The 26,031-nt window shown below is 46.8% G+C and overlaps 4 protein-coding genes across 10 annotated transcripts in view; 3 read left to right on the plus strand and 1 right to left on the minus strand.

Annotated features, from left to right (window-relative positions):
- Positions 1-33: 33 nt before the first annotated feature.
- Positions 34-4,735, plus strand: tmco1 (transmembrane and coiled-coil domains 1). Its single transcript, XM_086224598.1, has 8 exons — positions 34-207; positions 313-551; positions 2,862-2,939; positions 3,020-3,079; positions 3,193-3,239; positions 3,359-3,426; positions 3,511-3,655; positions 4,368-4,735. Exons 2-8 carry the CDS (start codon positions 482-484, stop codon positions 4,464-4,466), a joined length of 567 nt encoding a protein of 188 aa, XP_086080724.1. The 5' UTR covers positions 34-207; positions 313-481; the 3' UTR covers positions 4,467-4,735.
- A 2,047-nt stretch (positions 4,736-6,782) lies between these two features.
- Positions 6,783-13,562, plus strand: aldh9a1a.1 (aldehyde dehydrogenase 9 family, member A1a, tandem duplicate 1). Of its 2 annotated transcripts, none has more exons than XM_086224431.1 (12): positions 6,783-6,806; positions 8,389-8,541; positions 8,845-8,990; positions 10,745-10,874; positions 10,981-11,115; positions 11,225-11,421; positions 11,675-11,815; positions 12,115-12,303; positions 12,399-12,486; positions 12,567-12,708; positions 12,851-12,963; positions 13,110-13,562. In XM_086224431.1, exons 2-12 carry the CDS (start codon positions 8,400-8,402, stop codon positions 13,202-13,204), a joined length of 1,518 nt encoding a protein of 505 aa, XP_086080557.1. In that variant the 5' UTR covers positions 6,783-6,806; positions 8,389-8,399; the 3' UTR covers positions 13,205-13,562. The 2 variants fall into 2 exon arrangements, with proteins under 2 accessions (XP_086080557.1, XP_086080556.1); XM_086224430.1 differs by lacking the exon at positions 6,783-6,806 and adding an exon at positions 8,200-8,315.
- Positions 13,563-15,001: 1,439 nt separating this feature from the next.
- On the plus strand, positions 15,002-19,489 carry med8 (mediator complex subunit 8). The gene is made up of 7 exons (XM_086225178.1): positions 15,002-15,148; positions 15,414-15,535; positions 16,782-16,926; positions 17,040-17,180; positions 17,260-17,347; positions 17,481-17,720; positions 18,967-19,489. Exons 1-7 carry the CDS (start codon positions 15,143-15,145, stop codon positions 19,035-19,037), a joined length of 813 nt encoding a protein of 270 aa, XP_086081304.1. The 5' UTR covers positions 15,002-15,142; the 3' UTR covers positions 19,038-19,489.
- Positions 19,490-22,916: 3,427 nt separating this feature from the next.
- The window catches only part of LOC147250093 (pre-B-cell leukemia transcription factor 1-like), a 59,576-nt gene continuing 56,461 nt past the window's right edge, over positions 22,917-26,031 (minus strand). For 2 of the 6 annotated variants that reach the window (XM_086224219.1, XM_086224218.1), the window contains exon 9: positions 22,918-25,388. In XM_086224219.1, coding sequence (XP_086080345.1) covers positions 25,296-25,388 — 93 coding nt within the window. In that variant the 3' untranslated portion in view covers positions 22,918-25,295. Of the gene's footprint in view, positions 25,389-26,031 lie in introns of all 6 variants that reach the window. The other 4 variants (XR_015119232.1, XR_015119231.1, XR_015119230.1 and 1 more) reach the window with 4 other exon arrangements.

Here is a 26,031-nt window from a genome sequence, read left to right on the forward strand (position 1 = left end):
GTCCGCCAGGCGCCGGGTCAGATCACACCAGGTCCGGTCGGACCAGAGGCGCACCAGCTGAGATCAGTGAGTCAGTCGAACAAATGTCACGGTGTGACTGAGGGCCAACACAGTCGTAAGAGAAATAGATCGTAGATCGATAAACAGCAGTGACGTCACGCCGCGCCAGCAGACATCAGGGACACAGACCCTCGTCAGAAGGCTCCGGTGCGTCGGTTCATGACTACCAGATGCTTGCAAACACACTTCAGGCTCATCAGAAATAAGGATATAGCGTTGTAAACTTGTGCGCTATCTCTCCTGCCTGACCAGCCAGCACGGAAGCCGCGTGACCCGGAAGTGCTCCACCACTGTGACCTGTTCCGCGGCGGACCGGTTCCTGAGTCCGAGCAGTGTGATGAGCTTAAGCGGCATTTAACTCGGTGAATCCACAGCCTTCCTCCGTCTCAACTTCACGGACTCTCGACCGAATACCAACACTATGAGTACGATGTTCGCCGACACAATCCTCATCGTGTTCATCTCCGTGTGCACGGCGCTGCTTGCCGAAGGTGAGTGACGTTTGATCACCGAACTCGATGAATTCCCTTTTTCTGTGTCGGTTCAAACAACTACAGACACCCGGGACATTGTCGACATGATTACTTAGGATATATTTTTAATTAGAGATCTGAAAATCCCCTGCAGAACTGGCAAGCGAGAGAAAGTAGCCGAGACGGCTAAATCATTACGGTGCCGTGAAGGCTGACAAAATGACAGGTGCCATTTCCAGTCAGGTTTTCACAATAATAGCCGAGGACCATGCCAATTCTCTTTTGAATATATTTAGGGCTGTATTCACTAATATTTCATTAATTTGTTTAAAAAAAAATCAATCCATGATTTGTTTTACCATGTTCATATTTTACCAGCAGTGTTTAAACCACTTTTTTGACCAGTAAATTTGTTTCTGCCTCAATTTTGCCTCTTTTCTGACAGACAAGTGCTGTGGGAAATTATATGACAACATTCAACAGTTAAATACTGCTTATTGGTGCAAGTACCAGGTTTCCATGATGACGTTGACCATTCGTTATGTTTGTATATCTGTGGAGCCCTGGACAACTTTTGTGGGCATAGAGAGAAACCTTTACATTTATGTAGAGGGCGCGATGTAGTTTGTTCTCTCAATCTAGTCGTTTTGAGGGGACGTGATTTTCCCTGTTAATTGTTCCATGGGTCACAAGATGTTCTTAATTTAATTATTCTATATATTTTGTCATTGTCTACCAGGAATATATCTGTATATAAAATATATCTAACTGTAGCAAAGGAGTCCTACCCCTCTCAAGGACTTGGGTTCCAGACCCAGAGCTATGTGTCGAGGTGAAGCCGATTATATCTAGCTGGTAACTAGGGCTGCAATGATTACTGGAGTACCTCGAGTACAAAAAATGATCGAGGCAAATTCTTTACCTCGAGGCTTCATTTAAATAACCTCACGTGACGATATCGCAGAGAGAGAGAGAGAGAGAGACCGTTGTGACTGACGGACACACCCAAGCTATGCCGGACGGGTTGTTTTGAACACGACAGAATACTCGATTCCAAAAATACTCGATAGTTGCAGCTCTACTGGTGACGCTCAACCTCTTCCACCAGCTCCAGCTCCTTCCTCGCCAGAGGGGTGACATTTCATGTCCCAAAAGCCAGCTACCATGTCTGGGGATCAGACACCAAAGGCCCCCGCCTTGGTCTGCTGCCCAAACAACACTGCACCGGACCCTTCCAGTTCCTCTTGCAGGATGTGGGTCCACTGGGAGGATAACCTTTTTCGGGCTGGGCCCGGCCAGACCCCATGGGCTAAGGCCCAACCACCAGGCGCTCGCCAACGGGTCCCTACCCCGGGTCTGGCTCCAGGGCAGACTTCTAGTTCTTCCATGAAGGGTCTTTTGAACAGTTCTTCATCTGGCCCTTTGCCTAGGACCAGTCTGCCTTGGATAACCCTACCAGGGGCAAAATGCCCCTGACAGCGTAGCTCCTTGGGTCACTAGGGCACTCAAACTCCTCCCCCAAGATAAGGTGGTGGTTCCAGCAGGAGTTCTATATATTTGATATACCTCACCTCTAACCTCTTCTATATATTTTAAGAGGTTAGAATTTTATGTCTGAAAATTACTAAACATGTTATCGTTGAACTCTGCTTTATTATAGAGAAGTAAAACATGCTGAGTAATATGACTGGGGCCCCTCCAGGCTCCGTGTATGTCACCCTGTAGTTCAAGTGATGGAGGACTCATCTGTCTGGTAGGGAACCAACCAATAGAACTTGGTCTCCATAATTGGTCTCCATCCTGTATGTGTAAGTTGAGTGGGATCAAATGTGATAAACTATGAGTTCTTCCCAGTTGTCAAAGCAGATGCCCGCCCCCACTGATCCTGGATCTGCTCCACCTTCCTGCTGGTAAAGGAAGGTTCTCATCTCTGCTGTCTCAGATGTGCTGGTTCATGGAGGCTTGTTGGGTGGAGGTTAGCTATGGCTGTCTTGGTGTATTTATTATCATGCACCACAGAGTCAGTGGGCCTACACCACTGGCCTTGAGCGCATTCATGGTTTTAATCTGCAAGGGAAATTGGTTTTAGTTAAGTACAGGAGTCGTAAATATTCAATCTATGTAAAGTTTATGATCATTAGTTCAATAAAAAAATCCATCTCCGGGTGCATCGTGAATTTATGTTTGGCAAGATAACCACGACATAAAGACTGTATTAGCGAATAAAGCCAAAGATTTGCAAGTGCACACTGTTCTACAGTGGTGGGAACATGTGGTGTGCCCAGCTCATCACGGTGCTGATGACTTACACGCTGATCTTCTCCTCAGGAATAACCTGGGTGTTGGTATATCGCACTGAAAAGTACAAGAGGCTGAAGGCAGAGGTGGAAAAACAAAGCAAAAAATGTAAGTCACTTTCAAAAGTGCTGCTGTGAAGAGTTGCAGTCATTGCTTTTGTTTCTACGCTGATGCCGTTTTACTCCTAGTGGAGAAGAAAAAGGAAACGATCACAGAATCAGCAGGACGTCAACAAAAGAAGAAGATAGGTGAGTGAACAAACTTGAGTCTCTGAAAAGAGAATTATTAGGAATGAAATAATGGAACAGGAAAACCTCCACAGAAGTTTATATGAATGTCGGTTGAATCCTTCTTATTTCAGAAAGACAAGAAGAGAAACTGAAGAACAACAACCGAGACCTGTCAATGGTCAGAGGCTAGTTGTCCTCACTGAATACACACGTTTTATTTTTTAATGCAGAACCTGGAGATGTGCCGATCCAATCTGGGATCATCCACATCCTCATTTTTGATCTTTTATATTGTAGGTGCGCATGAAGTCCATGTTTGCCATCGGCTTCTGCTTCACAGCCCTGATGGGCATGTTTAACTCCATGTAAGTAAGAAACGCTGTCGAGTTTAAATCTTCCAGAGATGGAGTGGAGCTTTCACCGCTACCTCTTTGCTTGTATTCACTCAGTTTTGACGGAAGAGTTGTGGCCAAATTGCCGTTTGTGCCGCTCTCCTACATCCAAGGACTGTCGCACCGCAACCTGCTGGGCGAGGACTTCACGGACTGCTCCTTCATCTTCCTTTACATCCTCTGCACCATGTCCATCAGACAGGTACCAGACCAGGCGAAGACCTTGACTGCTTGTGACTGGAAAGAGTTTTAACGTGTTCCATGACTTTGGAAGTCAGGTGGCTAGAATGAGTTTTTCAGCAGTACTCTTCAGGACAATGGTGTCACAGTGATAGTCTTCCGGTTTCTTTCCACCATCATCAGCATTCCAGGATGCACATTGATCATTATGTGGCTGACGGGTTTAACATAAATTTACTGAAATCAGTCTTTTTGTTGTTCTATGTAGCTTTTTTCTGAAGAGGAGCATAGAATGTAAAAAGGCCAGAAACGGCAGATCCGATCAGCAGCAAGGAGCGTTCCGCTGCTGCAGCTGTTAACCTTCCTATGGTGTGGTTGTTCTACATTTGTCTTACTGCTGAAGCGATACTTCCCCCAAAGTGTGTATCTTACCTCCCCAGTCCTCACCAACAGGAGTATTCAGCTCACCAAGATGTTTTTCCCTCCCTCATCACTTCTCAGTGACTCCAGAATGCAGGAAGATCCAGCCACGTATTTTTATCCACTAACACTTTGATATTCTACTGGTTTCACCTGTGATTGATTACTGGGGAGGAATATTAAATGAATAGCAACATTCAAGCTAACACACAGAGTCCATCAGCAGTTTCCCTCCCTAACAGCCCCACGTCCTCATCAAGGACTGCATGATCCCATCCCGTCTGATTCAATGTGGATGTGCTTCTGTCCTCCAGAACATTCAGAAGATGTTGGGCCTCGCCCCGTCCAGGGCTGCAACTAAGCAGGCCGGGGGCTTCCTGGGACCTCCGCCACAAGCAGCCAAGTTCTCTTAACGTCAGTCACCGGGGATGGGCGGGGCTCTTCCACACTACATTACCCATCAGACCTCAGACATTCTATCTGGTCTCTGCTGTGAGGTGTTTAACTCCGCAGGTTTTCATGTGTAGAAATCAGGATGAAAAGATGTTCTCAATTATGTTGATAACCAAAGGGTAAAAATGTCCAAGATGCACCATTTTATCTATGAATTGGCACAATAACATCTGATCCATTGTCAGTATTATTGTCAAGAATTTCTTATTAATAAAGTTTTATGAGCACATTTTGATGTGATCGAGACCTAATTGTGTTCACTTCATGATGTTGGTGTAATATTGAGTCAATGTGGTTGTACAAAGAGAGCACATAAAGAACATAGCTCTGAGGTGGAAAAATATTAAATATGGTTTTAGTCGTAAGTAAATAAAATGTAACAATGGAGTAGATGAGGACATTTTCATCACCCCGGCATTATGAAAAATACACACTGAATGTGATCATATTTTATTTTGTACGAACGAAGTGCAAAGTACTTTCACCAGTGTGCCCTTCTTTAGAATACAATTGAAACATCTGAATACAGTTTGTATGAAACAAATAGAAGTAAACATACAGAACATGAAACAAGTTCTTCAGTAGGAGAAACAACAAGCAACTACAATATTCTGAGTCTAACAATCGGAGCAGAATCAAGCTTAGAAATGTTGTCGTGCTCTGCTTGCAGCATTCGTCTTCTTTTCCCCACTCACTCCTGTACTTTTGCAACTGGAGTCTGACTGTGTTGCATCCGGGATGTTTTGGAATCGGTGCAGCCTTGCAGGAGTGCTGCAGCAACAGTATGAGCACTTCTCATTGGTTACCAAGAAGCACATGATTCCAGACAGGCAGAGGAAGAAGGGAACAGCCGGCAGCAGTCGGAGAGCTTTGACATTACTTTCATCGTGATCAGATTCACGCTGACAGAGACTTAGAAATAAGGGACAAAGAAGGGCAGTCGCATTTTTTTGGAGTGCGTCTAAATTAGTCCCAAAGTTTAGTCAGAAGGTGTTGTAAGTCCAGTCTGAAGTGACAAAATGAAAGCACCAAGTCTTATTAAACCAGCCAAACACACAATGGACCCCTAGGAAAAGAAAACTTCGCCAACAGAACAACGTTCATGCAACTGAGCACGGTTCAGCGACGGACACCGCTCTGCTAAAGAAGAGGGAGTCGCAGTGATGACTTGGTACCAACTGCACCAGTTAGGAATCCCATGGGGAAAATGTCCATGCCGGCAGAGGATGGGGAGAGTTTGACGTTTCGAACAAGGCCATATTACAGGCGATACTAGGCCTCAAAAACCAGTGAGTGAGCAGCAGAGTAGCATCATGATCGCTGGTTTAGCGAAAGCAGTCCAATTCAACACGGAGGAGATGAGAGAATGCAAAAAGAACATTGAAGAGCTGAAGAAGCACAATGACTTTGCAAAGGTACCAGCGAGCTCAAGGACAGTGTGAGAGAACAAGAGAGACAGGCTGAGGTGGTGACTCCACTGTAGATTAAACGCCTGGAAGAGAGAAGAGATGAGAACGTAAAGAAATAACTTTTCAGGCCCAGGGGCTGAGCAGCAAGGCACAGGCAGTCTGGGGGGGCCGAGCAGACCACCAGGGAGCAACGTCGGCCGGGACCACAGGAAGAGCAGCAGGAGCGACATCAGCCGGGACCCTCAGAGCAGGAACAAGAGTGGCGCCCGCCAGGACAGGAGTAATGCCTGCCAGGACCATGGGCACCGGAACAGGAGTGGCGCCACCGGGGACCCCTGGTGATGAAGCAGGAGTGGCGTCAGCCGGGACCCCCAACGCCGAAACATGAATCCCGCCGCCGGGACCCCCAACGCCAGAACAGAAGGGAGAAGAGAAGGGACTGGGCTTGACTGCAGTTGAGCAGAACGGTGGCCAACCTGCCCGCAGGCCGGGATCTCCTGGCTGTTCCACCGGGCCCTGAGCTGCCCCGCAAGCCCACTGAACTGTGCGAGGTCCACCCCAGGCCAGCCGGGTGCCCATTTAGTCCCCAACATTGGGCAGTCCTTGTGGCCAAAAGGGCAAGATTCTCAGTTTTTTTTTGTGGTCGGATCATTTTTTAACGGTGTAGCGAGGAAACAGGACCCCAATGCAGACGGCGGACAACAAGTGTTCAACAAAAGGGTATTTAATGGTAAAAAGACAAAGGAACTCAAAGTGCCAACTGAAGAGAACATACAAAGTAGCAAACAAAACCGGAACTCACACGGGAGTGTGGGGGGAGCTGGGAACCTGCCTGACAAACCTGCACCTGCGGCACAGCGGAACGGAGCAGAGGGAGAGAGGCAGGTGGAGGTGAGAGAGGAGGGGGGGGGGGGGGGTGAGACCGGGAAGATAGGTGATACAGGTGAGGTGGTGGGGGAGACAGGTGAGGTGGTGGACAAACAGTGTGAGTTGAGAGTTGCTGATGTTGTGAACCCCAGTATGTCTGAGAGTGTGTGTGTGTGTGTGTCTGAGAGTGTGTCAGAGAGTGTGTGTAGAAAAATATTTCCCAGACAAACTACAGTTTCTAAATTCAGCAAAAAATGTCATGAAGCACAAGGCAACTCTGATCTAACCAATCAGGAGGTTTTTAGATTTAAAAAATTGATGGGCAAGGCAAGAAAAGAACTTGATTTTTAACAACATGGCTGCCTTGATTTTATTTTTTTTTTAATCTTTTTAGTGCCAGTGCTTTGAACCTCTCCCTCGTGGATTCTTTTAGAGTGGGGACGTTGAACGTCAATGGCGCCAGGGTGGCAGAGAAGAGGGCTTTGGTGTTGGACACAGCAAGAAGGACAAAGATTGATGTATTGTTTTTACAAGAGACACACAGCGATGGGGGCAACACACCTGACTGGGACAAGGAGTGGGAGGGACAGGTGGTCCTGAGCCACTGCAGTACTGCAAGTGGGGGGGTGGCTCTCCTGCTATCAAGATCATTAACCCCTTCATCACTAGTAGCAGAGCATGTCGTACCAGGGAGATGTCTGGCAAACAGGGTTTACTGCTGCCAGATGAATTACATGAAAACAGTCTGTCCTCAGTAATTTGTTAGCTTGTGGCTGCTGGAAAGTAGGAAAACAGTGAATTTCCAATCAAAATACTTTATCTTTATCCTATTTTTAATTTCCCCCTCCATTCATTGAGCCTTTGCTGAAACTAACTCCAATTCCCTGCCTTAGACCTTTCCAGGGAGGCTGAGGGGTGTGATCCCCTGATAGTTGGAACACACCCCCTGGTCCCCCTTCTTAAAGATAGGGACCACCACCCCGGTCTGCCACTCCAAAGGCACCGCCAGAGCCCCAAGACACCCAGGGTGGATCCCACCCAGCCCCAGAGCTCTGCCACTGCGGAGTTGTTTCACTTCCTCGGCTACTTCTTCCCCAGAGATTGGATGACACCCCCCCCCCCCCCAGTACTCCCCCAACTCTGTCTCCTCCATGGAGTACATGTTGGTGGGATTGAGGAGTTCCTCAAAGTATTCCTTCCACCGCCCAATTATCTCCCCAGTTGCCTCCTTCCCCCACTGTAAACAGTGTGGGCAAGTTATCATATAAAAAAATAAAATAAAATAAAATATATATATATATGTGTGTATATATATATATATATATATATATATATATATATGTATTATTATTATTATTATTTATATTTATTTTTTCTATCTAAACATGAGAGCCCTGCGTCTGTCAGCTCCAGTCCAGCCCTCCTAACGACTCCTCCCTCCTGGGGTCGTGTAAATGGTTAAGCGCCTCAGGTTCTCTCTACTTCCGCCACTCTGGCGCTGCATAGCCGCACCAAGCAGCCTGCAAGTTAACGGTACCAACCTGAACGGCGCCTTCTCTGTTTCTCAAGGGGTCTTCTCTCTTCATGACGATTTGTTTCCTTTCAGCTCGTCCGACAATGTCGCGGTCAGTCCTGGACTCGATGCCTGCTGCCTCCACGGGGACGCTGGTGCTCACCGATCCGCTCCATTTCTGGGCAGGAAAGCGAGTCGAGGCCCGGCAGGAGAAGAACGCGGAGCCGGTGTTCGAGCCTGCTACAGGTTTGCACGTACAGCCGCAGTTAAATGAGACCAAACTCCGGAACGTAATGCCATTCAGGAGGAAGTAACGATCTGTGTTATTGGTCTGGCGGGTCATGCAGGCGGGCAACCACCGCCTCCCTGGTCCTCTGGTCTGGTTCCCATCATCTTTATATGACCTGCTGTAGATGATTTACAAGCTCCTGATTTCTTCATGATAATACCAATGTTCCCTTTCTGACCTGTGTGTGTGTGTGTGTGTGTGTGTGTGTGTGTGTGTGTGTGTGTGTGTGTGTGTGTGTGTGTGTGTGTGTGTTCCTGCAGGCCGAGTCTTGTGTCAGCTGGTTCCCTGTGGCCAGGAGGAGGTGGACGAGGCCATCAGAAGCGCCCACGCTGCCTACGTTAAGTGGAGCAAGATGGCGGGCATGGAGCGAGCTCGGGTGATGCTGGAGGCTGCGCGCCTGATCAGGGTGAGACTCTGACTTTTATCAGGAGAGATGGAAACATGCCCAGGTCAGAGTTGTGCAACAGCAGGAGGGGGTGACTGCTGCAGGCTGTAGGAGCACAAAAGGTATTGATCACAAAAGGGGCTGTAAAGGGGTGGAAACTTTCCAGAAAGTTTCCGGTAAATTTCCATGGGAAGTCAAGCGGGGTAATTTTGGGAATATTCCTAATAGCTAAACAACTGGAATTACCTTTCCATATTTACTATTCTAAATAATTTGATAAACATCTTACAGGAGGCAGAAAAAACCAGCATCAGATTTGAAGTATAGGTCGCATCTTGACATGTATTTACCATCTATGAGGCTGTGCCAGCTGTAGCTTATTTGGTACTTGTTGTAGTCTGAACACAATTATATGTGCAATTTGTAAGTTAAACATCACCAAATACGTTAAAGATATTGCCATGAAATGTCTTTTAAACTTACCTCACTTTGCGTCGTCCACAGGCTCAAATGTGTGATCCAGGATCCTAGTCACACCTGTGCATGTCATGGAGGAATGCCTGTAGGGGGCGTCACCTCCTGCTATGTGTGGATGTGATAGCATAGATATCCAGCTGTACTTCATATCTGCATGTTTTAGTCAGTATTGGGCTAAAATATTATCTTCCCCTACCACATTTAAGTTCTCCATTTAGAACGTACCTTCAATCTAGTAAATTCCTGTTGAATCCCATAAATCCCCACGGACAGTTTCCAAGTTTGAAAATTCATGGATTTTGCAACCCTAATCTCGACTCAAACTGGGTGCCAGTTACCAGGATGCTGGTTAGCTGGTTTTCCTCGAAGACTTGCAATGTTTTCGTGGGCACGCAAACACACACCATCAAACGTGTCATCCCTGACCCGCCGGTCCGCGGTGTCCCATTTACACTGACGTCGCTCCAGCCCGGCTCCACCTCTGAGTTGTGTCGGTGCTCTTTGTGCAGAACCATGAATAAAGGTGATTTAAAGGCGCAGTAAACCCTGTTGACCAAGCATGGTGTCGTTTTGATCTGGGAGTTCACGATGGCCTCTCCAGCTGGAAACAGTCACTAAGTCCATCTGTGAATAGATGGAAGAGCGCCAGATGCTTTTTCCTATGAAAGGCTTCATGTTTATGTGCAAATGACAAAAGATGTGAAGTCACAAACATCATCAAATACCTGCAGCTGCTGTGAGCAATGAACTTGAAAGGCCAGTGGCTCGATAAGCACCAGCGTCAGAGCCCGGTTCTCCCAGAAGGATAATAAAAGTGGTGATTGATTCAGCAGGACAGTGAATGAGCTGCTACACATCCAACGCACACACAGATGAACGCAGCAAGTAGATGCTGTCCTGCACCTGTTCACCTCCACGTAGTCGAGAAATAAAAGAACATTTCACGTATTAAAACCATACGTGCTCAATTTACTGTTTTTGAAATAACTTCAGTATTGAAGCAGTAATTATTTAACTTGCTGGTTACAAATTATATTTACTCTTTTTGAAAACATGTTACTTGTAACTTGATATAATTTACTCCTTTTAAACCATCTTTGCTTTATTTATGCTCATAACTTGTTTTTCTCTGCATTTTAAACCCACACGTCCCAAGTCTGTAACTTCCAAGTGGAGGCTCTTGTCTTTTACTTTCTTGTCAAGTCAAAAGTAATCGAAGCAGCGGCTGGAGTCTCTGCAGGTAACGGCACTACACAGCTACATTTGCTAACTGGTGACTTTCATGACAACGACAACAGGAGCGAAGGGACAGGATTGCAAAGCTGGAGGTGATCAACAACGGGAAGTCCATCACTGAAGCACTGGTGGACATCGATATCTCCTGGCAGTGTATTGAGTACTATGCTGGCCTGGCTGGTACTCTGGCAGGTGGGTACTCAAGTACTCTAATGATGGTGGTTCTGGGTCTCTTTGTTTGTACAGTCTTTACGCTCGGCTCATCTGTGACTCACTGATGTGTTGTAAATGTCTACAGGCCAGCACATCCAGCTTCCCGGTGGAGCATTTGCGTACACCAGGAGGGAGGCCCTGGGTGTGTGTGTTGGCATCGGTGCCTGGAACTACCCCTTCCAGATCGCGTCTTGGAAGTCTGCTCCTGCTCTGGCCTGCGGTGAGTGTTTTTTTACGCGACACTGTGAGGGACTCTGCTCTGTGTGATTGATTTACTCCCATGTCTGTGAATCCCATTGTATAACCAAGAGCCATCTTCTCTGTGAAAGGTAATGCCATGGTGTTTAAACCCTCTCCAATGACCCCTGTGACTGCTGTGGTACTGGCTGAGATCTACAAAGAGGCAGGGGTCCCTGATGGCCTCTTCTGTGTGGTACAAGGTGGAGCAGAGACTGGCACCTTGCTCTGCCATCACCCAATGGTCGCCAAAGTCTCCTTCACTGGCAGCGTGCCAACTGGCAAAAAGGTATCACATCAGTCCCACCCAATACACTGAGGACATCAAAGCTATCAGAGAAAACGCATGGAATTATATAGTGAACAAGAAAGTGGGAAACAACCCAGAATCCTGTATGTGTCATTAGCTTCTTCACACCACAAACCTTGGGCTGTGGCAGCTTCAGTTTCCTGAGGTCGTCATTAGTTAACAACGCTGCTTGCAGCTTTCATTTTTTTCAGTTGTCCGTTTTGGTCGTGAGTTGTGTCCTGCTGCTTCTCAGGTCATGGAAATGTCTGCCAAGGGGGTGAAACAGGTGACACTGGAGCTTGGAGGGAAATCTCCCCTCATTATCTTCAAAGACTGTGATTTTGAGAATGCGGTGAAGGGAGCACTCATGGCAAACTTCCTCACACAGGGACAGGTGAGTCTGTGCCAGGGTTAGGCTTCTACCTCTCCCTCCAAACGACGACATTCAGGAAATTTGTTCCTTAAACTGCAGTTTGGCCTGCATCCAGTCTGCTTGATCACTATTGTGTTCTTGTCACATTTCAAGTATTTTAAGCCAGGGTGATTGACAGCTGCAAGACATACACATTAGATGGGAGGTGCAAGAGTTACAAATAACCACCAACCTGTCTGTGGACTTCTCAGGCCTCAATTTAGTCTTACAATTAGTGCGTGACAACATTTTCCAACAAAATTTGAATCTCTTTTATGCAGGTTTGCTGTAATGGGACAAGAGTGTTTGTCCAGAGAGAGATCATGCCGCAGTTCCTGCAGGAAGTGGTCAAGAGGACCAAGTCCATCCCTGTCGGGGACCCCCTTTTGGAGGGTACTCGAATGGGAGCACTGATCAGCGAGCCACACCTGGAAAAAGTTCTGGGGTTTGTCACTCAGGCCAAGAAAGAGGTGTGTTGGTAATCCTCAGAGAATGAGATTCAGACAAAGAATGTTAGAACGTCTTTATCATCATCGAAGGTCTACCACTGTTGGATTGTTTCCAGGGAGCCAAAGTGCTTTGTGGAGGAGAGCCGATCGTCCCCAGTGATCCCAAACTGAAAGGAGGTTATTTCATGTCACCCTGTGTACTCGGTATGCCTGTTGGACATTTGTCAATAACCTCAAATGACCTCCTCCAGCCTCTGATGACTCATAGTCATGTTGCCCCCTAGACAACTGCAGAGATGACATGACCTGTGTGAGGGAGGAGATTTTTGGACCCGTCATGTCAGTTTTGCCTTTTGACACAGAGGAAGAAGTTCTCAAGAGGGCTAACAACACCACGTTTGGATTGGCTTCTGGAGTCTTCACCAGGTTGGCAGAGCAGATCAACACATTCTTCAGCCACCTGTTGTACCTGCCGACAGGCAGCGGCAGTCGTTGAAGATAAGGACGTTATTGCAGTCAGTAAAAACTTGGCTGCATTGACCAACTCTGACCTGTTCATGGCCCGTAGGGACATTTCACGAGCTCATCGAGTGGCTGAGAACTTGGAGGCAGGAACTTGCTTCATCAACAACTACAACATCAGCCCCGTGGAGGTTCCATTTGGAGGGTACAAGAACTCTGGTAGGATGTGGTCATGTTACAGCAATGAACAAACAAAAGTCAGTGTGAGACGTGATGGTAGATATCCTGGGCATAACGTGTGGCAGTTGATGACTGGAAAGGTCCTAACTGAATGCTCAAGTGTGATCTCTGCTGTGCTCCACCAGGCTTTGGCAGAGAGAATGGACAGGTGACCATGGAGTACTACTCCCAGCTGAAGACTGTGGTGGTGGAAATGGGCGACGTTGAGAGCCTCTTCTGAAGCTCCTCATCAAGACGACACCTGCACCGAGTCCGAGTCATGTGACTGGCGCCATTACTTCTTTACTCAACAAGTGAATCTGCTGTGGCCTTCAGGCAATAAATCATTACAAGTCCTATGGAGCCCCCTCGTGGTTGTGCCCACAAAAACAAGTCTTTTTTGGCCTCGCGGGGGCCCAGTAATGTCAGAATAACTGCTAATCCAAAAAGAAGCCCAGCAGCCTTAAGCAGACTCTTAAGTAAGAAGTCAGCAGTAGAAGACATTCCTGTGGGTTTCAGATTTTACTTTACTTGCTATTTTCTATCAATTTAAATTTCCCAAACTTGTGATAAATAAAATCCTGTTCATTAACAGAGCTGCTGGTCGCTTGTTACGCCTGAGAAGTAAATGATACACCAAGCATACAAGTACCTTTAGACATGACATTTAGCCACACCCATCAAGCGCTCGGCTCACCTTTTGTTCATAGATCTTTGCCTGCTTATCAGCATCAGGCAGTCATTGGTCAGACTCAGACAATTTTTTTTAGTCCCTCAAGGGGCAATTAATTTATAGTTTCACCCCCCACAAAAACACAACAATTCAAACCATGTCACTAGCCCAGCACAAGCCAGACAGCAAGGTTGATGTAGCGCAGCACAAGTTGAGATGAATGAAAACAGCAAAATGAACATAAGAAACAGGGGGCATTATTGTGTCAGGAGACACCGGCCAGTTGAAATGAGGACGTCTGAGTGTAACAATCTGACAGAAGAAGGGACAAAGATTTGGACTGACGGTTGGCTTTACTCAGGTACGTGATAACGACGGCCAGAGGGCAACAACGAATGCTAATCAGACAGAAGGTGGAGAGGTTGGTGGATATGAACCTCCTCCATCACGTCTTCCTCCCAGCAGCAGGTAGCTGCTCCATAAGGGAGTTCTTTCACTCGTACGCTCAACAGTTGGTGTTTGCTGTCATGTGTCACTGTTCGCCAGCGCTGCAGCTGCTCCACAATGAACCCTCAAATGAGAGATTGTGAGCACTTAAACCATAAATCTCGGTGTAACAGTTTTACTTAAAATTCTAAGATTATTTTTTTCAATGTGGATTTTTAATATTTCATGTGGATTTAATATAACAATTTAATTTTATTAATCTCGATAGGAAGTTTATCTACATGGACCTTTTAAAATTTGGTGCTGATTTTAAAATGTTCAGGATGACTGTTAACCTGGAAAAATCATGGAATTTGAAAATGGCCATTTCCCGTCCTGGACAGTTTTGGTAAGGTAGGGTATAAACCCTCAGATGAACTTGATAGATCTTTTGAGGTCATTGATTTGATTATATTGTATGAAACCAAATAACTTTAAATCTGCTTTAATTAAATGTTCTCAGCTTAATTTTGAGGTTGATTCTTTGTTTTTCAAATTTGAAAAGACCTGTCAGAGTATGGTCATGGAAGTGTTCCTCAGGGGTGGAAAAGTCATGGAAAAAATCGGTAAAAAATGTGTATTAGTCCATAGGGTTAGCAATCTGCAGAGGGCTCAGCAGAGGGACGATGCACATATGCATAATAACAACAGGACGATGTTACATTGACCATGTTTTTGGTGCGTGGGTGCCGTGGCTCAGAGGTAGTGGCCATCTAGCAACTGAAGGGTTGCTGGTTCGATCCCCACTTCCCCTGGTGACCATGTCCAAGTGTCCTTGAGCAAGATACTGAACCCCTGATGGCCCAGAGATGGACTGGTGACCCGTCCAGGGTGAACCCCGCCTCTCACCCAATGTCAGCTGGGATAGGCTCCACCCCCTCAGGACCCTTAGCGGATAAGCGGTATAGAACATGGATGTATTTGGTACGGTTTCCCCATAAACTGACGCTTTTGTTTTGAAAGGGGTAAAACGGAAATGTGTCTTTACTGATACTTAGCGTTTCCGCTTCCAGGTCAACAATGCAGGTAATGTAACTTTATAGTAAATACTTGTAAAAGACCGCGTGTTGTATGTAAATTGTCAAGAGCTGCGAGTGATGGTCGTGATGTTCTACGGTTCTTCGTGTTCTCTGTAGTAACACGAAGCTAATGCTAGTTAGCGGTTAGCTCGCAGAACCGTGAAAGCAGCGTTCAGCGGTGCGTGCGTGCAGTAGCGGGATCAATGGGAACTGCCAGCTTGATCAGTGTCATTATTACTGCTGGATATTGAGTTGTCTTTTCTGCACGCCAGCAACGAGAGGAGAAGCAGCTGGAGGCGGCGGTGGAGTCGCTCATCTCCCGGGTGGCGCACGTCAAAAACGCGCTTCACAGTTTCATCTACAAGCTGGAAAACGAGTACGAGCGGCTGACGTGGTGAGCAGGAGCTTCCCTCCCCGTAGGGCCTGGCACCCGAGGGATCGTGGATCTGGTAGCTCCGATCCTGCTCGGGCCGGACATCGGTAACAGCACGGTGGCGTTCAGATGTCGGTGCCGAGCTCCCGGCGGTTCGCCACTCGGCCACTGCATCCACATTACGGATGGTTCGTTTGGTGAAGCCCCGGCAGTCATTCCCACAACAGTAGCACAATATCCTTGCCAAGCCTGGTCGGTAATAGATTTTGTGCAGTACAAGTACAACCATAAATCTCAGATATCACAACTGTTTTACTGCATGGAAACAGGATTTAAGGAGGACGAAGAACCAGATACTACAACTGTGACTCGTTCAACCTGCTGACTCCTGGTTTCCAGCTGACTGAACGTTCTTCCGACTTTCAGATGAATCTGATAATATTTATCTTGTTGACTCAAATGTGGGTGTTTTTGGTGTCTGACTGGAGAAGGAATGATGTGTCCGTTGAAGCTTTTACTGTTTAAAAGTTTACTGGCTGAAATTACTGACAGATTTTACTGGTTATGAAGAAAGTGTCAGTCCAACCTCCCGGCTCTGCCTCGCACTGTCTGTGTGATGGACGATTCAACAACTCATTGTGATGCTGACAAGTTAAATCAAAACTTTGTTCCTGATGTAATGTCACGGTCACCGTTCTGACTCTGGTCGCACACACGCAGCTTCATCAAACCTGGGTCTGTTTCAGGCCTCTGGGCTATTACACCTCATTTTAAGCAGACCTGGGACCTGCTGCATTAGAGCCAAACCTTGTAATCATGGACCCAGGACCATGTTGGGTCCCAGATTGGATCTTGGGTCTTTCCATTCAAGAGAACCCAACAGGACCTCTACGAGGAACCACACAACATGATTGTTTTGTTTATATTCGACAAAATAAATAAAAGTAAGGACTTAAAGTATCAGAACCCAGAGCTGGACGCTGCCAGTGCCAGAGTTTCTAGAGATGGGAACCAGGGCTCTGCTGCCTCTGCCAAGGTTCCTGGACTAGAAAGAGTTCTTATGGACACAAGCACAGAGGTCTCCTAGGACCAGACGGCCACTACCAAACACCAGGCTTAAGTTCCTGTTCACATTTCTGCCTTTCACATTAATTTTGACGTTTTCCTACCTGGGACCTGTGCAGTTCTTCAGTGACCATATTTAGACTCTGGTCAAGATGAAGCGAAGAGGAACTAATGTGTGTGTGTGTTCATTCATTCTCCCCAGGCCTTCTGTTCTGGACAACTTTGCTCTCCTGTCTGGTCAGTTGAACACCATCAACAAACTACTAAAGAACGAGAAGACGCCATCATTCCGGAACCAGGTCATAATCCCCTTGCTCTTGTGTCCAGACCGGGATGAAGAATTAGCTGTAGGTACCTCTCTCTCCCCCACACTCCCTCTTTGTCCCCATCCCCACCCCCCAGCGGGTTCTAGGTCTCTGGACTCTGTCCCTGAAGCAGCTGTTTCTTTGTTCCCAAACAGAAACTGACAGAGCAGCGTGTTCCCGTGTTCAGCCATGAGATTGTGCCCGACTACCTCAGGACTAAACCGGACCCCGAGGTGGAAGAGCAGGAGAAACAGCTGAGTGCCGAGGCAGCGCGGATCGGCCCAGAGGTGGCCCAGGTACGCCAACCTTGTGCGGGCTGATTGCCTCCTTGCGGTTGCCTTCAGTCTCCAACAGTCATTGTCGTGTTCTTCACAGAAACAGATCCAGACGTTGAATAAGTTGTGTTCCAACCTTCTGGAGAAGCTCAACAACCCTCGCGATGACCGCGAGGCAGAAACTGCAGGTATGTGTTGGAGGAGGAGCAGGCCAGAGCCCCGGTGCTCTGGTGCATGACACTGCACCTGAATCAGGAGAAGGTCTGTGGGAGGGCAGACAGTTTCAGGGTTAGCTGTTCTGCTCTCAATGCCCCCCCCCAGGAATACGACAGAATAAACCATCCTTCAACCCCGCGGACACCAACGCACTAGTTGGAGCAGTTGCATTTGGAAAGGGCCTTTCCAAATGCAGACCCCCTGGGCCAGTGGCCTCTGGACACCCAGGACAAGGGCCCATGATGAGTGGGGGTCCAACCTTACAGCAGGTCACCATCGGTGGGGGCTCAGGCCAGCAGGGAGGAATGGGGGGTCCGGTGGCCCCTCAGCAGCCAGGACAGCCAGGTAGGAGACCAGGAGAGCCAGATTAGTACACTAGTGCCCTACTGTGTGTGTTGGTGGTGGTGTTGGGGACCCTGAACCCTGACTATCAAATACTACAACACAGGTTGCATGGAAAGTTAGAGTTTTAATAGTATTTTGATTTTGAAAATGAAAACACTAAATATTCATAGGATTCATAATCAGTCCAGGATAAACCAGGACTGAAAACTACTTCTGTGAAAGTACTAATGACAACAAATAGTTCAGATACACCTACAGAAGCACAGTCGGGTGGAGTTCCTCCAACAGGAGCTTTTGTAACAATAATTTGAATTCAAGGGATACATCCCAGTAATTCTTCTGCACGTTTTAGACCAAAGCACAGCGAATGGGACGCAGCAGTGTTGTGAGCTACCGATGGACAGGTGTGTGTGATTGGGTCAATTAATTAATTTGTAATTGTGAGTCCCTAGAACGACCCCTGGTAACAGCCATTTACCACCATTGACCTCCTTCTATGTCCTTTTGTCCCTGTTGAGTCCTTAACAGGACATTCAACTCACCCACTGGGTGGCTAGGGTTAGGGTCAGGTGGACACTCACATTCTGCATTAGGGTCAGGTGGACACTCACATTCTGCGTTAGGGTCAGGTGGACACTCACATTCTGCGTTAGGGTCAGGTGGACACTCACATTCTGCGTTAGGGTCAGGTGGACACTCACATTCTGCGTTAGGGTCAGGTGGACACTCACATTCTGCGTTAGGGTCAGGTGGACACTCACATTCTGCGTTAGGGTCAGGTGGACACTCACATTCTGCGTTAGGGTCAGGTGGACACTCACATTCTGCGTTAGACCTGAAACTGGTTCTATCATGTTGGTACATCTGAGGTGTTTTCTTGCACGTACCGTAGAACTGTTCTGTGGAGGTGGACGCGTCCTCAAGCGAGGTGGTATGTCTCGTTGCCTCTTACACAGAAGCATGAATGTGAAGGAGGAGACGAAGCCGCTGATACAATCAGCTCTGATGTAGCAAATTACTGGCACGTTGTGTCTTGGTGGCAACATGTCTGACAGTAGCTGATGCTTCCTGTCAGGCTCCTCTTCTTTTACTCTGCTACACCCACAGCAGTGCTCAATGTTGCCTCTACCGCCATCTTCTGATGTGGTTTATTTGCTACAATCCAGTTGGTAGAAATTGTGAAGTTCTTGCTGTTATTCTGTCTCTGTGAACATCTTTGAATGTTACATCTATGTTTGTTCCTCAGGAAAAATGCCCAGCAGCATCAAGACCAACATCAAGTCTGCATCTGGTTCAATGCATCCATACAATCGCTGAGTGCAAGATAGACAGCGCGCTTGCGCACACACACACACACACACACACGCATTCCTGTGTTCTGAACAATTTACACTTATAAATTACTTTCACTGCTAAAATACTTTTATTTTTAACAGTTGACAAGATTTTCTTTATTTTCTCTTTGAGCCACTAGATGGCAGTATGTCAACATCTATAAAATTGTGGACAGTTGAAGTATTTTTTTCAGTAAATAGTGTTTGAGGACGTGCTTGTTTCTCTCATAATTTGAATGCATTTAAACCATCCTCATCTTTTCTTCTGTAGCTGCACATTTTCAAAGTCATTTTTAACTAAATTTTAAATGTGAGAACATCTAAGAGCAGCTCCAGTTTCCCCCCAGTATTGACACACGCTGCACTGGACTACCAGAGTATTTGAGGCAGTGTAACCATTAAAAGAGCATCCTGCATATCGGACATGTCTGTCTGTCCTCCTGCTTCTCTCTGACGGTGGTGCTATAGGTGAGAATAATGAGGGGGGACGTGGTCCTGTGTGGCCTGATAATGTCAAAGGGTTTAAGGGGGGAGATGAGGAAGTATCTGTGCTGACGTGCGAGGGGGGCCTCGCACGGCGCCGGCCCTGTCTGTCCACTCCAATCCCGTCCTACTACCCAGCCCGGTGACTGCACTGCTGTCACAGCACGGAGGCCCATGGCTGACCTACATTCAACCTCCGTCCCATCGCCAGGCGCTCTGCTGAGACAGCTGGAAGCTGCACAAGGTCACTCTGGCAGATCAAGTCCGAATTATAAAACAAGCGAAGCAGATATTTATGTGCACTTTGGATTTCGCTTGTTGGATTTAAGGGTTTTCACAGACTGGAATGAATCTCGCAAAGATTAAAGTGTGTCAGAAGACACAGTCGAACCGTAAAAGGGCCAAAACACACAAAAACTGTCACAAGCTTTTGCAGGGTGCCGTGTCTCCCTGATTTTCCGACAGAAAATGTGTCACTTGTCAAAACAAGGTTCAAGCTGTGGATCAGCAACTTCACAGGGTCAAAGGTGAATATTGAACGGTACAGTAGTTGTTAGGTGTAACGAGAATGTAGAACTCAAATCATTGATTATCTGATGAGCCCTGAACTGGTGCCTGAGAGCTGAAGGAATTTGGGCCATAAAAACATCCAGTAACAGGTGGACAACAAGCTAACGTCAAGCTGACGTGACTCATTGTTGCAGCGCTGCTGATCTCTCACCGGACCAGTGTGCATTCTGGTTAGGGTTGATGAAAAACCAATGGAATTATGAGTTAGTGTGCACTTGTGAAACTACTAGTGGACTAGTTAGGGTTAGTAGTGACCCCAGTCTCCCCTACCACACATGAGGATTCAGCTGGGCTTCACTGCCCCCCCCCTTAATTTGACTATTAATTAGAATTAATAAGTCTGAGTGGGGTGTGTGTGTGTGTGAGAGAGAGAGATGAACAGCAAGAGAAGGAGAGTGTAGGTCACACTGGAGGATCATGAGAGAACTCAATATGACAGCTGTCCTAAATGAAAGGGGGGGGGGGGTCCAACATAGGGCACACAATGGGACCTGATATGAATCCATCACGACAACATGATCGTAACACACAAAACATGTCAGAAGAACTTCATGTCCAGAAAACACTTAAAAACAGCAACAGAAAACAAACAAATGAGCTCACAGTTGCAGGAGAATCAACAAGAGCAAGTCGACTTCTAGAGGCGGGTGTGATAATTGTCAGAACAGCACAAACGTCCTTGACCGTCAGCGCCGTTTGTGTTTGTGTCATTTCTGATTCATGTTTGGAGGAGATAACTTGCTCATTGCTTTAATAAGAGCATCTGCTGGCACCCTTTTAAAGGTTTTCTCGCTCTAATTGAAGAACACGATAAGGTTCATATCTTGCTCATTATGGAAGCTTTAGGCAAATATAAAGAAACACTTCATAGTCTTAAACTCCCACACCCAAAACGCTCCAATATAAACTGGAGTCTAATTCAAATGCTCCACGCTTGAGAGAACTTGAAAGGCTTCGATGACGCACGCTCATCTGTGAAATCTCCAAATGTCTTCTTTATGAAAGTTTGGATCAGAGGAATTCATTACAGATCTGTGGGTGGCATAAGCAGGACGGGACTGAGGCTTTCCAGTTGCTGCCAAACTGAACGCTTTCCAAATGTGGATCTCCACCAGTGACTGGAACCCACCCACAGTCGCTGATTACCTGCAGAAGCGAAGCCTGTCTAGGATGTCCTCAGACCCCCTCCAGCAGCATGGCTCGGGGTGGAGTGGCCGTCTAGCAACCGAAGGGTCGTTGGTTCGATCCTCAACCTCAGTGACCATGTCCAAGTGTCCTTGAGCAAGATACTGAACCCATAATTGCTCCTGATGAGTAGGTTGGTGCCTTGCATGGCAGCCTCCACCATCAGTGTGTGAGTGTGTGTGAATGAGATGACGCTGTAAAGAGCTTTGAACCTCCCTCCTAGTAGAGCAGGACTAGAACCTCCCTCCTAGTAGAGCAGGGGTAGAACGTCCCTCCTAGTAGAGCAGGACTAGAACCTCCCTCCCAGTAGAGCAGGACTAGAACCTCCCTCTTAGTAGAGCAGGGGTAGAACCTCCCTATTGAGATGAAAACCTTCCTTTACCAGCAGGAAGGTGGAGCAGATCCAGGATCAGTGGGGACGGACGTCTGATTTGACCTGCTGGAGGGAGAGAAAGAGCAGAGGACAGGGACAGAGACGAAGATGGAGAAGAGAAAAAAGAGTGGGACAGAGAGAGGGAAAGGAGGAAGAGAGAATGACAGACAGACGGTTACGAATGAGCGAAAGATAAGCAGAGAGAAGGATAGAGGAACGGAGGACAGGAGAATAACGACGCACACCATCAATGATAGAGGAGTGGCTGCCAATCAACATCCACCAGCGACTGAAGCAGGAGACACAGTCAACAACCAGTGTGTGGTCTCCACCTCCACTCTGTCTCTGACATCCCAACTTGTCACAAAAATACTGAAATATCTTCGTAGAAATACCGCGAGGTCAACGACTGTATGGAACCTTCAATGTTGGACAAGTCAACATGCACCCCTTTTAAGGGAAAGCTTGTTGAACTGCAGAATGGAAGACAGTAAAGAAGTATTGGGGTTTTATGGGGGATCTTTTTGTGTACTACCTCATATTGGACCTCTGAGGGGAGGTGTCTGTCTTCCACCATGATGCAGCCTGTTAGTGAAGGAAGCGGCAGCTCAGAGGAACACGCACTGATTTGCTCTCTGAATGGGATGTGCACTTTTTCACAATGTCACGACGAAATCAGCCTCACAACGCATCTGGCATGAATAAACCATGCACGTCCAGCTCTTCTTCAGCGGAGGCTAAGACGGAAACGAGGAGGCTCCTCCATGTAATTACACTTGATCATGTTTGTGTGTCACTCCCACAGTCGGTGTCACGCTCTCACATTCAGACGCTCCTGGGAACCTCATCCTAATCCACAAGTAAATTTTTTTGAATGGATGAATTGGAGGAGCAAAAATCAGACATCCTGTCTGGTTTATCTGGGGGAGAGAGATAAGTGTGGATTCCTGCTCTTCCAGGGTTCCGCTCATTAACCATGCCTCGGAGGGAGCGCTGGGTGTGGGCACGGGGGGGCTGGCATCTGTCTGCCGGGAGTTCGCAGCTTTCACTCACTCGGAGAACTGTGAAAACGTCCCCTTCACACCCTCGGCAGGTCCGGCGCCATGTCGGCGGCGCCGCCTGGGCGGTGAGGCAGAGGTGTCGAGGCTGCGACGTGTTAACTCGTGTCCTGCAGAGACTCTCGACCCCGGCAGAGGAGCTGAGAATTTGCTGCATGTTTGAAGGACAGCAAATGAAAAAAAATAAAAAAAATAAAGCTGCAATTTATGCAACAAAAACTATTTATTTGGGATACCATTGCCAGTACAAATGAAGAGACCATAAAACCTACACCTTCCAGCTATTTTTTTTCCACAGAAAACAGGTTTGGAGTTGGAATTAAAAAGACAACAGTTTTCCGTTTGAAGCTTTTTACATATGCAGAGACCTCAAAAGTTCAAACCTGTCCAGAAAAAGGCTCCTGATTTCACTCTGAAATCCTCATATAAAAAGAGAACATTCAAAACACTGCAGTACGTTATTCTGTCCAGGAACAAAAGACATGCAACAAAGAAAATCTTCCATCCCATCTTTTACAAATTGTTCATTTTCTTTTCGTCACTTTGTCTTTTATATTCAAACCCTAAAAGCATCATCCCATGAAGCCTCAATAATATCTGACAGGTGATGTGATTTGTTTGGGTGTGGCTGCTGTCGGCGGGCCAGTCCACGTCACACTGAGCAGGTCAGCGCGACACCCCGGTTGACTCATACATGTGGGACACATGTACAAACATACATGTAAACACACTGTGGAGAAGCACCAGGCTGCAGACGGATACTCCATCATTGCTCCTTCGCCTCCCACACGGACAGTCGTCATCTGGGGGGCGGGGCTAGCGGCGGTGGTCATCGTACAAAAAACTGGGATTTCCCAGCCGAAGATGCAAACAGAGAGTAAAGGTGCACATCTAGACACTGTAAGTGGAGCATTCTGGGGCTAAATCACACCGAACGATCGCAGGAAACCCACGTTCTGTACCAAACGAAAAACATCAAGTGAAAAATGAGTTTTTCATCAAATGGCGTCATAAAAAATATCTTCAAAAATCATCTGGATTTGGTGCCATCAGGGTATTTGTTTCCACTGTCATTTTATTGAAACTATTGTATTTCCGCTGTATTTTTGGCTTGTACTGAACACTTGGAGATGTTCGGTACTCCTGAAATATGAAAAGAGTTGTAAAGCTGATCCCAATGTGGAGGATAAAAATTCTGCTTTTTGGTATCAAAGTCTGTAAATCCTGATAACTCATGTGTCCTAATATACTGTACATACAAGAAAGGACATTAATCTACTTTCGACTGTATGATTGCTTGTAGTTGATGGCGATGACCTCAACACCTATGGATTCATATCCAGCCTCAATCCTGAAAATGGCACATTTGGAGATGCAGAATGTTCGCATCTTAGCAGTAAAATGAGGCAAAATTATCTGGTAAATAATTGATCAAACTTAAATTGATTCTGTGCTCAGGTTTGTGACTTTGTCACGATTGTGGAACAAACACGAATCCATACATGAAGTTAAATGAAAGATCTGACATGCAAGTGTATAAAATCCCAACAACATGAAAGCAGGTGGTGGCCAGAAGTATCGGCTCCACACGGACGGCGCCTGTTCGTGTGCCCCACGTACACAGCAGTTACACCTGGGAACTTCCTCGCCTCGTACGCTCTTGTGCTTTATTAATTGCTGTCAATGATTTTGTGTCTCAGTTCAGATTTTTTGCTCTCTGAGAACGTTGTGACTAACGTTACCTGGAGCAGGACGAAAACATCTGGATTCTTTGCTTTGTGTGTCACAGTCAGTTGTCAGCTGCAGATGGTGGATTTTCTGCATTGTTATACTGCATATGACACACCACAAAAACTGTATAAGATGCATGACAGGACGCTGTTGTACAAGGTGTGAATGCTAACTATATATGTTAAATATTTGTATATCAACTGAAAGCTAACAGGACTCACGTAGAAGAATACTGCTCCCAAAGTGTGTATTTTACCTTTCAAGTACTGACTCATAGATGTCTCAAGGTCCCTTCTTCATCACTCTGACTCCAGAATGTAGAAAGAGCGAGCCACAGATATTTAGCTTGAAGCTAACAGAGACTGATGGCCTTTTGTGAGAAACAATTCACACTGATGAGTACCTGAAAGCCAAAGAAACACTTGGTGTGTTTTTGCTTGGACAGAAACTCACCAAGTGCAGTGTGGAAAAATGTGAGGAAGTGACATAAAAATGTATGAAAAAGAAGTTTGGCACTACAGGTAAACAAAAACAAAGAAGCCTAATGACTGTACATGACAGGTTATGAGAACTGCAATACTGATACAAATACGCAAATGTTTGCTGTGATTTCCAATCGAGGTAGTGTGATGTGGCGATATGTGGCTGAGTGTGTGTGTGTGCCCACGCTAGAATATACCAAGATCCCCCCGGGTGGAGTGGTCCAGAGTGAGATAGTCCATAATGGTGATGATGTCATCGCAGACACCTCCTGCCATGTGTGACTGTATTGTACACGATGTCACAACCAGTCCCAGGAGAGAACGTTCCAACGAGGACGGCGAGATGTAGGAGCGGGGGATCAGTTGGAGGTGTCAGATTGAACGCTTCCGGGTCCTTCTGTAGGGGAAGTCACTGATGAGGGGGTTGGAGCATCCTGCCAGCCACCGTTAGCCTGAGAGGAATATGGGGGGGGGGGGGGAGAGTGTTAGTAATTTTTGGTCAGTAACGCTAGCAGCAGCTAGCATGTCCGGGGGGTGGCTCAGGAGTCCACCAACACCCTGAGGCCAGATTAGGACGGTTTCACATTCATAATTCACCACTGGACTGACACACTAACATAAGCATGTCTGTCTGCATGGACAGCAGATCTCATCTTCCTCATCTTCCTCATCTTCAGAACAGAGGAAAGGTCCAGTTTGGCTTTGAAACACAAACTGACATTTTCCACAACAGGGAGAATGCAAACGTATCCCAAGAGCAGGATGGAGAGGATGGAGAGAATTAGCATGCAGGGGCATTTAGGAATGACCGTCACTTTCAAGCCCTGAGAACTCCTGAGATGTTCCCCGCTGCTTGAGGTGGGGGTCCACCTGGGGGGTCCCTGCTCTACATACTGTGAGCGTCGTTTGCAGCACATGGATCAGCCACAGGGGCAATACTGTTTTAACAGTATTGTGGTTACAGCACTGTGATAACAGTGTTGTGGTGGCAATATTTTGGTAATAGTATTGTAGTAACAGTATAGTGGTATCGTAGTAATATAGTAGCGATAGTAATAGTATTGTGGTATCGTAGTAATATAGTAGCGATAGTAA

This window comes from Aulostomus chinensis, chromosome 14, assembly GCF_037954235.1.
Source record: "Aulostomus chinensis isolate RoL2024-O1b breed Wild chromosome 14, RoL_Achi_v1.0, whole genome shotgun sequence".
Classification (NCBI taxonomy): domain Eukaryota; kingdom Metazoa; phylum Chordata; class Actinopteri; order Syngnathiformes; family Aulostomidae; genus Aulostomus; species Aulostomus chinensis.

Coding starts and splice junctions, on each gene's coding strand:
- tmco1 (XM_086224598.1), top strand. CDS start 482: ATGAGTACGATGTTCGCCGACACAATCCTCATCGTGTTCATCTCCGTG. Junction 2,940..3,019: donor GGAAAAACAAAGCAAAAAAT/GTAAGTCACTTT, acceptor TTTTACTCCTAG/TGGAGAAGAAAAAGGAAACG. Junction 3,427..3,510: donor ATGGGCATGTTTAACTCCAT/GTAAGTAAGAAA, acceptor GTATTCACTCAG/TTTTGACGGAAGAGTTGTGG.
- aldh9a1a.1 (XM_086224430.1), top strand. CDS start 8,237: ATGGTTAAGCGCCTCAGGTTCTCTCTACTTCCGCCACTCTGGCGCTGC. Junction 8,991..10,744: donor AGGCTGCGCGCCTGATCAGG/GTGAGACTCTGA, acceptor CAACGACAACAG/GAGCGAAGGGACAGGATTGC. Junction 11,116..11,224: donor TGCTCCTGCTCTGGCCTGCG/GTGAGTGTTTTT, acceptor TCTCTGTGAAAG/GTAATGCCATGGTGTTTAAA.
- med8 (XM_086225178.1), top strand. Junction 17,181..17,259: donor TCGGCCCAGAGGTGGCCCAG/GTACGCCAACCT, acceptor TGTTCTTCACAG/AAACAGATCCAGACGTTGAA. Junction 17,348..17,480: donor CCGCGAGGCAGAAACTGCAG/GTATGTGTTGGA, acceptor GCCCCCCCCCAG/GAATACGACAGAATAAACCA.